Consider the following 13,066-nt stretch of genomic DNA (forward strand, 5'->3'; position numbering starts at 1 on the left):
TCCAGAGGCTGTCCAGTTTGAAGGATGGTTTGGTATTCTATACCCATCGATGAACCATTTTCTCTCTTCACTTCTTTTTCTTCTATTTTTTTAAACTGGGGATCACAAAGCAGCTTAAATAGCACTAAGTGTCCCTGAAGAGCTACTGTGAGTTGTATAAAAGCTGAATAATTCCTGCAGTGTCAGGGGGTGACTGTTCAGCTGTTCAGGATCATGAGTTGATATCCCAGCACTCATAAAATAGAAGATTCAAAACCCAGGAACATACATTGAGGCAGAGATCATCATGACAGTTCTGGAAGTAATCCACAAGAAATGTCAACACCCAGGAGGCCAAAAGGCCACCACTGCATCAACATTTTCAGCATGGAATTAAAATCAGGGAGAATTCACAGTGAAGTATTCATGCTAAGGGGATGATAACTTCACATTATATTTGGCCCATTTAAAAAAAATGTGTTGATCTGCAAGATACTCTGGGATGTCTCAGAGGACACATTTGTTTAAAGGTAGACTACGTAACTGTGCAAAATTTTTAAAAAATGAAGAAATTGTGTTACCTAGATGTTTTCATAAAACAATTGTTACATTTTTGTAACATTTTGTAACAACTTTCATTTAAAAAAGGATTTTTTAAGATTGCAAATTTTAATCCAAGTTAGTAGGGGAATACTTTTGGCCCCTGGAATGTGAAAAAAAATCCTCCAGATGTAATCTTTTGTCAGAATATTTACATGGTGGTTTCTTCCCATTCAAGCTCAACATCACCTATAAACATAAAAGGATAGGTTACAAGAGAGAAATCATAGTTAAACCTGCATGATTTCAAGAATTTTGGTGAGAAGTTTTAACATAATTAAGTGGCCCCACTGTGACTTGGGTCAAAGGGGAATAGGGGGATTCATGTTTACATTGACCAGCCACCTAAATGCTTGTCAAACTATGCTCACTTTTAAATAATGCACCTGCTGGGGTGGGGGTGGGGGAGAAAATATGTTCGGTACAACCTGTCTCTGTTTACCTTCCATGGCATCCAAAGAGTCCATCTTCTGAAGGGCTGAATAATTCACAAAACAGATGGGCTGATGACTTCCCTTACTTGATAATAGATCCAAAATGCATTGGTGCAAAAAAATGTATTGTGCCTGGACAGCAAAGAAATGCAAAGTGAACCAAAATATTTTTGAAGACTTATTTTGAAGAATAATACAGAACAATGAAGTAAAATGTTAGAGGCAGTTGTTCTGGAGTAATAATACACCATTTACAACAAAGGGTCACTTAGCAAACACTTAGCAAATTGCCTAGCACACAGTATGTGCTTAATAAACGCTTGTTACTAGACTGATATCCCCATACATCTTGTCATTTCTGATGACTTCAGGAATCTTTATCCAGGTGATTAAACTCCAAGTGTTTGTTGAGATGGCTAAACATGACAAACCATTATTTTATACTTTTCTTCAATTTCATGTTTCATTTGATTGCTCATTCATTCACCAAGCATTTATTAAGCGCTTATTATGTGCCAGGCACATTGCTAGTAGCAGGTGATATGGAGACAAAAATAAAACAATGCCTGTCCTCAAAGAGCTTAAATTCTACTAGGGAAAATGATATGTGAACATATAAGGAAATATAAAATATACACAGAGTAAATGCAAAGTCATTTGTGGTGGCTAAGAACTGGAAATTGAGGGGATGCCCAACAATTGGGGAATGTCTGAACAACTTGTGGTATATGAATGTAGTGGAATACTACTATGCTATGAGAAATGATGAGCAGGCAGACTTTGGGAAAACCTGGAAAGACATATATGAACTGATACTAAGTGAAGTGAGCAGAAGCAGAAAAACATTGTACACAGTAATAGCCACATTGCGCAATGACTGGCTTTGATAGACAGCTCTTTTCAGCAATGCAAGGATCTAAAACAACTCCAAAAGACTCATGATGGAAAATGCCATCCACATCCAGACAAAAAAAAATATAGAGTCTGAATGCAGATCAAAGCATACTATTTTCTCTCATTTTTGTTTTGTTTTGTTTTTTCTTTCTCATGATTCCTCCCATTCATTCTAATTCTTCTATACTACATGACTAAAGTGAAAGTATGTTTAATAAGAATGTATATTTAGAGCCTGTATGGAATTGCATATGGTCTTAGGGACAGGGAGGGGAGGGAGGTAGAGAAAATTTAAAGCCTATGGAAGTGAATGTTGAAAACTAAAAATAAATAAATTCATATAAAAAAAGAACAGGCCCATTATCCATAAGGTTCTCATGGGACTGTTGGGCTATCTTGGAGAAAACAGCATGGGGCAGTAGAAGTAGGCTCGCAATCAACAGAGACCTATGTTCAAGTCTTGAACCTGATACTTATTGGCTGTCTGACATTGGGTTATATACTTAACTTTTCTGAGCTTCAGTTTCCTCATTTCTGAAATGAACATAAAAAGGCTTATAAAGTTTACCCACAGTTTTTGTAAAGTGATTTGCGGAACATGAAAGTACTTTAGTTATTATTATTGGGTTTGTGAATATGCCCTTAACCATGGATTAGAGCAGGGGTACTCAAATCACAAGGCACCATCTCATGGCTAGCAAGGGTCCTTAAGTATATTGCTTTTGAGGCGCATGAAGACTATAGCAACCAATCATACATGACAAATGCAGGCCTGTAATAATTAAAATCCTGTGTTTCTTCTCTACTATGAGAAAAAGGCACTGAGGAACTCAGAATGCCTTGAGGGCAGGGATTTTTCCTTTTTTGGCTTTGTAACTCCAGCACAATGCCTGGCACATAGTAGCCATTTAACAAATGCTGGCTGAATAAAATTGGCATCAGAATGGTAGTGGAAGTGTTGTAAAGCTTGATCTTCTTTCAAAGGTTGTTTTATGTGTTATAATAGGATGGTATAAGTCACTGCTACAGTGGAAAGTTGTATAACTCATGATATTCTACATATGTATATAGAATGTATTTTCATATATACTATGTATGCGTTCATGTGTATGTGTTTATGCAATAAAGGACAGTCAGGAAGCAGTGAACAAAGAGCTATCCACAGAGCTGCCAAAAAAGGCACGGGTTCAAATCCTGTCTTGGCCAAATGATGGCTTTGTGACATTGGCAAGTCCTTTAATCTCTCAGTTCTCTTATAAATTCTGTAAGATTATAAATTTCAGTGAGGGTACCCATCTGTAGAGAGAACTTATTCATCTTGGAGTTTCCTATACTAGTTAAATCACAGGTTTAGCAGTGATCCTTAAAATATAAACATATAAATGAATCCATGAAAAGTATTAGGTAAACATTGTTTTTTTCTATATAAGTACATAAACTATCTTGTCACAAATGGTAATATATATATACACATATATATGTATATATATATATGTATCATCATATTTGCAAATCACTGGATGAAGTAAAGAAATTATTTCCAAATAGAAAAGGTTTCTTTTTGCATAACTGTTTTTGCTTCTATTAGTTCAGTTTTAAACATAAATCAGGTGGACACCTAATCCAACATACAACCTGTCAATTTATAAATGTAAATATGTATATATACACGCATACATATTTATATTTATATACATATACATACAAGTGCATGTGTCTATATATATGTATATATGTATATGTATGTATGTGTATATACAGACACTTTGTTGTTGCTGCTGTTCAGTCATTTCAGTTGTGTCCAACTTTTCATGACTCTACTTGGGATTTTTTTGGCAAATATACTAGAGTGAGCTGCCATTTCTTTTTCTAGTTCACTTTATAGATGAAGAACTCAGGTAAATAGGGTTAAGTGACTTGCCCAGGGTCACACAGCTTATAAGTGCCTGAGGCTGTATTTGAACACAGGAAAATTAGTTTTCCTGGATTCAGGTTTGGCACTCTGTCCACTGCACGACCTAGCTCAACATACATACATACATACATACATATATGCATGTATATGCATACGTAGGTACATATGTAGGCATAGCCATGCATATGTGTATGCATGTGTATACATATATGTGCATATGCATATATGTATATATTCATATAGACACATACATGTATTGTGTATATATTATTAGGTATAATCATTATTTATTATATGTAATATAGACAGAATATTAATATATATAAAACCGTTGTTAAAAGGAATATAGGCTATTATTCTATAATTCTACTAATAATTGATTTTTAAAGAAAATTCCTCAAACTTACTTTTGGTTCTTATTTTCAATACCCTTTGAAAAGAAGGAGTATTGCATAGTGGATAGAGAGCTGACTCAAGAGTTGGGAAAATTGGGTACCATGTCCTGCCTCTGACACATACAGTCTGTGTGATCTTGGGCAAGACTCTCATTCACAAGGCAACTCACTGACTCTAAAATGTAGAACTGCCACTATTCATTGGTAGAAGGAGTTTTCAGGGAGTTCCACAAACCAATTAAATCATGTCTGTACCAAATAAAAGAGTAATTTCACCAGTATTAAATATGAATTTCGATTGATGAATTTTGCTTCCTCTTTCTTCCCGTCTAGGGGCAGGATTATTCTGAAAGAGAATATTATTAAGGACAACGGGGCAGCAAATCTGACAGTGAGAATATTAGCCTTCAAATTATTGAAATCCAATCATTTATTTGTGTCAAAATTATCTTTTTTGAAAGTAAAAATAGTAAAATTCTGTAAAATGTCAGAATAAAAAAAACCCTAAGCATTATACCTTGTATCAGAAGGAAGGGAAGAGAATCAGCATTTATATAGTGCTTAATATGTGCCAGCACTTTACATATGTGTCTAATTTATCCTCATAACACCCCTGAGGGGTAGATGCTACTATTACATCTATTTTATAGCTGGGGAAACTGAGCAAGGAGAGGTGGTTGTTGTTTTTTTAAGTGACTTGCTCAGGGTCAGACCACTCTAACATTTAATAAGTTAGCTAGCAGAGCAGCTAGGTAGCACAGTGGATAGAGCACTGGGCTTTGTGACCCTGGGCAAGTCACTTAACCCTGTTGGCCTCAGTTTCTCATCTATAAAATGAGCTGGAGAAGGAAATGGCATACCACTCTAGTGTCTTTGCCAAGAAAACCTCAAAATGGGTCGTGAGGAGTCAGACATGAGTGAAACAACTGAACAGCGACACAACTTAACTAGTAAGTATTTGAGGTCATGTGTGAACTCAAGTCTTCCTGACTGCTGGTCCAGCACTTCATCTACTGCATCCTTAACTGCTTTAGAAATTTAGCTCCAATTATCTCCTTTAAAGCTTTCTGTGCTTGAAAATATTAAAGGGACATCAGCATCTCATCTGAAATGACTGTTTTCTATATACAAGATACATACAAAACAAAAGATTGTTTTCTATTTACAAACCCTGGATGGCTTCAAAGGACTACTGGTAGGTTTCTGTCTTACCAGGTTCTGTACCATGCACATTCTCTCACTTCTCAGTTCTGCTACAAGTCCGTATATATCCACAAAATCATGGTCATTTATATGTTGTGTTAAATGGTCCAGAGCAATAAAAACTCCAGTTCTTCCAACTCCAGCACTGTGAAGAAAACAGACCACAGATTATGAGTAATTTACACTGTAGCATAGAAAGCAACTTGATGGTGCTTAGCAAATGGAAGCCTAGTGGGACAGTGGATAGAGTGCTGGGCTTGGAGTCAAGAAGATCTAAGTTCCAATCCAGCTTCAGACATTTTTTTCCTAGCTGTGTGACCCTGGGCAAGTCACTTAACCTTGTTTGCCTCAGTTTCCTCATCTGTGAAATGAGCTAAGGAAGGAAATAGCAAACCACTCCAGTATATCTGCCAAGAAAACCCCAGTGGGGTCATGAAGAGTCTGACACGACTGAAAAGGATGAAACAGGATTAAGGTCCTTTCCAGCTCTAAACCTATAATTCTATGAAATGGTCATTGATGACGACAATGAGGAAGAGGAAATCTGTAACTAATAAATGTTAATCACTTCAAATATGAAACATTTTCATAATATAGCATGTAGCACAGTAGACTTTTAATAAATGCTTGTCAACTTGACTATACAGCTTTTTTTCCTCATTGTGTTGGAATGAAGGTGTTCATTTTTTTAATCTTTTCCTTAGTATGCTTATTTCTCACAGATACAACAACTGACAGATGACTTGAGAAGGCAGAGGGAAATAGAACACTGGACTTGGAGACAGATCTAAATTTGAAAACTGCCCCAGAGACTTTAGTAGCTGTGTGACTATGGGCAAGTCATTTTTGTGTGTGTTTCTGGTTTTTTGGTGGAGGCAATCAGGGTTAAGCGACTTGCCCAGGGTCACACAGTTAGTTAAGTGTCCGAGGCCGGATTTGAAGTCAGTTCCTCCTCACTCCAGGGCTGGTGCTCTATCTGCTTTACCACCTACCTACCTCTGCAAGTCACTTTGACCTCCCTCTGCTCCTGTTTTCTCATCTGTGATATGACAGTATCCTTCTCTAGGCTCTTAACTTGATCTCACAAGTGGGAATTGAATGGGAAAAAATAAATAAAATACTACATACACATTAGCTATTATAATTTGCTTTTATGATACTTTCATTTTAATGTTAGAGTATGTGTCTTATCCAGTGAAATTTTGGGTGGTAAAAACAAAACAAAACAAAAAATGAAATCTCAATGAAATTGAGAAACCTCTACCAAAAACACATATAAGAACTTATACCACCCCATAGCATTAAGTATATACTTGTGGATAGCAAGCATACTTCTAGAGAAACATTAGCATACAGTGGACAATGTACTGACTCTAGACATGGGGTTCTTAACCTAGGGTCCATGAAGGTTTTTTTTTTAAATTTTGAGAATTTCAATAGAATTGGTTTCTTTTGTTATCATGTGTATTATATTTGATGCCTTTAAAAACATGATTCAATGATTAGGGGCCCACAGGCTTTGCAACACTGCCAAAGGAGTCCAGAACAAACAAAATGTTAAGAATCCCTGCTTTGGAGTCAGAGAATGTGGATTCAGATTTTCCCTAAGACATTTCTTATATAACCTTGGGTAAGTCCGTTAGCTTCCCTGGATCTTAATTTCCTTTTCTTCAAATTAAGGGATTTAACTAGATGGCCTTTGAGGCCCCCTTCTGCTCTCAGTGTGGTTGTTAATTACTTCAAATGAGATAATATATGTAAACTGTAAACTGCTTTATAAATATCATTTTCTATAACTAGGGTAAATGGTATGGTATGCTTTAAGAACTGGAAAAGGATGGAAAAGGCTCAAAAATGAAGAGGTTAGGTAACCTGTGAGTTTGTCACCAAGGAGCACAGATATGATCTGGAGAAGCCAGAGGAGGCAGCTCATCATCAATGGCTTTTAATGCCCCCAGAAACCATTTGCAATCCATCCCTGATTTTAGTGGCACATAGTGCTGGCCAAGCAGGCCAGGGGTAATGTGATCCGAGCAACTCATTCCAGGGATCAAACATGTGCTAGCAGCAGAGAGGGCATCACAATCATCTAGCTTCGAAGCCTCAAGGGGGTGTGTTGTTGTTATAAGGTTGTCATGGTATAAAACAAGGGTGTAGTCTGTGGAAATTATGTGGCTAAAAAAAACCACCACAAAAACCACATGCTTATTATCTGCCATGTAGCTGTGGGTGTAAAAATGACCACTGACTTCTTACTCTCAAATATGCATTCCAAATTTTTACATTGTTAATGGAAATACAATTTAAAATATTTTTGTGTCTGAAATTATGTGTGTATACATATATGACAAATATAATTTAGTTTACTACCTTATAGTGTAAGCTTTTTAAAGGCAGGGACCATGCCTCTTTAAAATCTTTTTATTCCTCTGGCCTTGGCAAAGAGATAGTATGGCACAGTTATGAGACCATAGATTTAAAACAGTGAGAAAGATCAGAAGCCAGCTAATTCAACTCCCTCACTGTACATTTAAGAAAACTGAGGCCTAGGACACTTAAATAGCTTGCTTATGGTCACAGAGGTAGTAAGTACTACAGGGTAGAATTTGATTCTGGGTCTTTTGACACCCTAGAGCAGGGGTGGGGAACCTGTGGCCTAGAGACTACATGTGGCCCTCTAGGTCCTCAAGTGCAGCCCTTTGACTGAATCCAAACTTCACTCCCCACCCCTGCCCTAGAGAGTTGACGATGAGCTCGTGTTCATTGTGGAAAAGGAGAGACAGCATAGCAGAGCAGGTAAGGGGCTGGCCTAAGAGCCAGTCAGAACCTGGATTTAGATTCTGTCTCTGACACATAATGGCTCTCTGAGCATGGGCAGTATCTTATCCTAACTTCTCAGAGTCCCAGCTGACTCTATTAAATTATAAATTATGGACCAGTGGAAGATCTTTCTCAGTTCCTGTACCAGGAGTTTCCCATGCTAAGGAAATCATAGGTCTAGACCACAAATACAAGTACGTAGCAGTGCATGTATAAGTATATGTGTGCATATGTGTGTGCATGTGCATGCTGGGGAAAATGGGCCTGGACTTGTAATTATATCTAACATGCCATCTCCTTCCATGATGTAACTGTACTCCAACTTACAATGTTATCCAGAAGACTCAGCATTGAGAAGTTAATGGCTGAGAGCCTTGTCCAGAGTCATACATTTAGTATGTGTCAGTGGTGAGACATGAACCCAGGTTTTCTTGACATCAAGACAAGCCCATTAACTGTTCTACCATACTGCCTCTCCTTGTCTATAGGAAACACTTAATAAATGTTCACCGGGGTTGGATAAAAACAACAACAAAAGGAATTATTTAATTGTGCTTGATATTTGCAAATTCCTTCATGGTCAAGTGGTAATTTCAAAAACTAAGCTGGATATTAAGATGTAGGAAAAGAGGTGAAAGAGGGAAAATCCATGAAATGGACAAAATATTAGAGCCAGGAAATGCAACAGCTTTGACTTGTATGAACAATGCTTAAGGTGCCTCCCTAATTGAATAATCAGTGAAGCATACTGCTTTTGTTGTATGTAACATAAATTGAATGGTTAACTTGGAAATGTTGACCTGTTGGAAAAGATCTTGGTATATTAATATGACAAATAAAATCAGAAGGGGTAGTGATATGATTTGGAATCTAGAACAAGACCAAGTCAGTGTTTCTCTATCGCCATTTGGGAGAGAGGGTGCCTCTTGGACCCTAGGCAATGTTATCTTGTTCTATGGCATAGATGTATTTTTACACTGAAGGTGACTCACTAGAGAAAATGTAGTGTAGAAGAAATAGAATTAGGTTGGTAATCAAAAGACCTGAGTATAAATAGTGATTCAAAGATCTCATGAGTTGTGTGACCTTCAGAAACTTGCCTAGGTCCTATTGACCTCAGTTTCTTCATCTGAATACAATAATAACTTCCTACTATGTGACTTATACAACTTATGTGAAGAATACACTTTGTAAAACTTAGAGAGATATATGATTGTAAACATTATAAGCACACATTAATGAAAATCATGCTGAATATTCAACTTTTTCTGATATATCATTCCATGCATAATAAGCAGCCTTTTATACATTTGGTCAATTTTATCCAAAGAGAAAGGCTCTAAGGGAGGAATTTCAAAATTGAACTATTCCAGAAAGCTCAGGGGTATTTCAGCATGGTGTATGATTTAGTTCAGTGGTCTAGGCTTAAGAGAGAATTACGGCCTTGATAAAGGTGGTAAGGCAGGCAATGGAAAGATCTGTTAAATATTATTGAATAACAATTTGTCTGCCTCCCCAGATACTTCCAAAAATTATAACTACCTTGATTTTATAGTTATTTTTCATCTAACTTTAATGATTGTATATAAATTAATGTTAGCTTTTTTCCACTGAACTTAGTTATTATATAGAGGTATATAAGGCTTCTGACCACAAACTCTAAAATAAGGCAGAAATTCTTCAAGGTGTTATTTATAGTACAAAACTACTAATTCCTTATTTATCCAGCTGTAACCTCTATAACTTCAGTCATTGAAGGTTTATAGGTTGGTGGATAATTCAGAGATCCATATAGTTGAGGAAAAAAACTTACTAAGTTATCTAGAGAAACATATTTACTCTGTTTTTTCCACTAGTCTCTGAGACTAGAAAATAGTAATTACTATGAGGGGCAATTTTTTTAGTTTATAATTAACTTATATTAAGCAAATTCTAGGACCAAAAAAAACCAGATTTTTTAGAGCCCAGATGGAGGAGTAAAGGCAGGAACTAGCCTGAGCTCTCTCAAATTTTCCTGCAAACATTAAAGTAATGCCTCAAAATGAATTCTGGAGTGGCAGAACCAAAAAAAATGGAATGAAACAATTTTCCAGCCCAAGACAATTTAGAAGTTCAGGAGGAAATGTCTGCTGCATTGGGGTGAGAGTACAGTATAGTCCAGTGCAGGCAACACCTCAGCAAGATAGCAACAGGCCTTGAGGGTAACTGAATTGGCAACAGCAGGTTCTGGAGCTCTCAGCCCACAGATGATAAGGGAGTTGGACAACCAGTCAAAAGGAGATTAAAGGGGACCAATTTCTGGCACTGGGACTGGGACTCTGTTACATTGCCCACATGTGGATTTTGGTTGCTTTCCCAGGGCAAGGAGGAGCACTAGCAAGAGTGGGGATCCTGGTCATAGTTTTAGGGCAGAGAAGAGTGCTTGTGGTCAGTCAGACACCGAAGCATAGGCCAGGAGGGGTGTGACCACATCTTTCCTTGATCATACTACCTTAGAAAAACTGAAAACTTACAGACTTCCAGGACTAGTTCTGAAAAGAGCAACATGAAAAACCTGAAGCTTGGGACAGTACTCCCTCCACCCAAATTTAACATAAAGTTAAAAGTCAAGAAATAGGCTGGGAAAATGAGTAAACAACAAAAAAAGAACCTGACCCATAAACAGTCACTATGGTGAGAGGGAAGATCAAAACACAAACTCAGAAGACAACAAAGTCAAAATAGCTACATCCAAAGCCTCAAAGAAGAATGTGAATTGGCCTCAGGACCTGGAAGAGCTCAAAAAACATTTTAACTCAAATAGGATAGGTAGAGGAGAAAATGGGAAAGGAAATGAGAGTGATGCAAGAAAATCATGAAAAAATAGTCAACAGCTTAGTGAAGAAAATAATGCATTAAAAAACAGAATAAGCCAAATGGAAAAAGAGGTATAAAAATTCACTGAAGAAAAAAAACTCCTCAAAAGTAGAATTGGCCAGATGGAAAAGAAGGTACAAAAGTCCACTGAAGAAAATAATTCCTTAAAAATTAGAATTTGTCAAGTGGAACCTAATGAATCCATGAGACATCATGAAACAATAAAACAAAACCAAAAGAAGAAAATGTGAAATATCTCATTGGTAAAACAACTTTGAGGAAAGATGGGGTGAAATGAGGGAAAGATGGGGGGCAGGAGGGAGATAGACAGGGTGAAGAAAGCAGGTTGGAGGGAAATACACAATCAGTAATCATAATAGCAGAGAGGATTATAAACCAGAATCCTGCATTATGTTGTTTACAAAACAACACATCTGAAGCACAGAAACACACACAGAGTAAAGGGAAGTTACTGGAGCAGAATCTATTATGCTTTAACTGAAGTAAAAAAAAAAAAAAGCAGGGGTAGCAATAATGATCTCAGACAAAGCAAAAGGAAATATAGATCTCATTAAAAGAAGATAAGCAGGGAAATTATATTTTGCTAAAAGGTTCCATAGCCAATGAAGTAATATAAATACTAAACATACATGCACCAAATGGTATAGTATCCAAATTCTTAAAGAAAAAGTTAAATGAGTTATAGAAGGAAATAGTAAAACTATACTAGTGGGAGATCTCAATTTTCCCCTCTCAGAACTAGGTAAATCTAATTTAAAAAACCAAAAAAGAAAAAAGAAGTTACAGAGGTGAAGAGAATTTTAGAGAATTAGATATGATAGATCTCTGCAGAAAAATCAATGAGAATAAAAAGGAATATAATTTTTTCTCAGTGGTGCTTGGCTAACTACAAAAATTGACCTACACATGGCCTACATGAACTTGACCATGCACGAAAACCTCCCAACCAAATGTAGAAAAGAGAAATATTAAATGCATCCCTTTCAGATCAAAATGCAATAAAATTTACATTAAAATGGTAATGGAAACATCAATTTAAAATTAACTGAAGGCTAAATAATCTAATCTTTAAAAATAAGTGAGTCAAAAAACAAAACATAGGAATAATAAGTAATTTCATTAAAGATAATAAAAGAATGAGACAACATACCAAAATTTATGAGATGCAGCTAAAGCAGTACTTGGGGGAAATTTATATATCTAAACATTTACATCAACAAAACAGAGAAAAAGCAGATCAATGAATTGGGCATGCAACTTAAAAAAAACTAGAAAAACAAATGAAAAATCCCCAATTAAATAACGAATTGGAAATTCTAAAAATCAAAGGAGAAATTAATAAAACCATTAGTAAGAAAGTCATTTAGCTAATAAACAAAACTAGGAGCTGGCTTTATGAAAAAAATAAGATAAAACAGACAAATCATTGGGTAATTTGATGAAAAAAATGAAAGAAGAAAACCAAATTACCAGTATCAAAAACGAAAAGGATAAATTGACCACCAATGAAAATAAAATTAAAGCAATTATTAGGAATTATTGCCCAATTACATGCCAATAAAGTTGACAATCTAAGTGAAATGGATGAAATACTTACAAAAATATAAATTGCCTAGATGAGGAAACAAAATACTTACATAACCCCATCTTAGAAAAAGAAATGGAACAATCCATCAATGATCTCCCTAAGAAAAAACTATCAGCACCAGATGGATTCTCAAGCGAATTCTATCAAATATTCAAAGAACAAGTAATTCCAATATTACATAAACTACTTGGAAAAAATAGGCAAAGAAGAAATCCTACCAAATTCCTTTTATGACATAAATATGGTGCTGATACCTAAACCAGGATGAGCAAAAACAGAGAAAGAAAACTACAGACCAGTTTCTCTAATAAATATCGATGCAAAAGTTTTAAATAAAATTCTAACATTAAGATTACAGCAA

The 13,066-nt window shown here is 36.0% G+C and overlaps 1 protein-coding gene across 1 annotated transcript in view; it reads right to left on the reverse strand.

Annotated features, from left to right (window-relative positions):
- Window positions 1-730: 730 nt before the first annotated feature.
- Window positions 731-13,066, reverse strand: part of PTPRQ (protein tyrosine phosphatase receptor type Q) — a 270,730-nt gene continuing 258,394 nt past the window's right edge. Inside the window, exons 43-45 of the mRNA XM_036760721.1 lie at window positions 5,430-5,565; window positions 1,022-1,145; window positions 731-768 (exon numbers count right to left, since the gene is read on the reverse strand). Of these exons, the coding sequence (XP_036616616.1) occupies window positions 731-768; window positions 1,022-1,145; window positions 5,430-5,565 (298 nt within the window). The remainder of the gene's footprint in view (window positions 769-1,021; window positions 1,146-5,429; window positions 5,566-13,066) is intronic.

Source organism: Trichosurus vulpecula, chromosome 5, assembly GCF_011100635.1.
Source record: "Trichosurus vulpecula isolate mTriVul1 chromosome 5, mTriVul1.pri, whole genome shotgun sequence".
NCBI classification, from domain to species: domain Eukaryota; kingdom Metazoa; phylum Chordata; class Mammalia; order Diprotodontia; family Phalangeridae; genus Trichosurus; species Trichosurus vulpecula.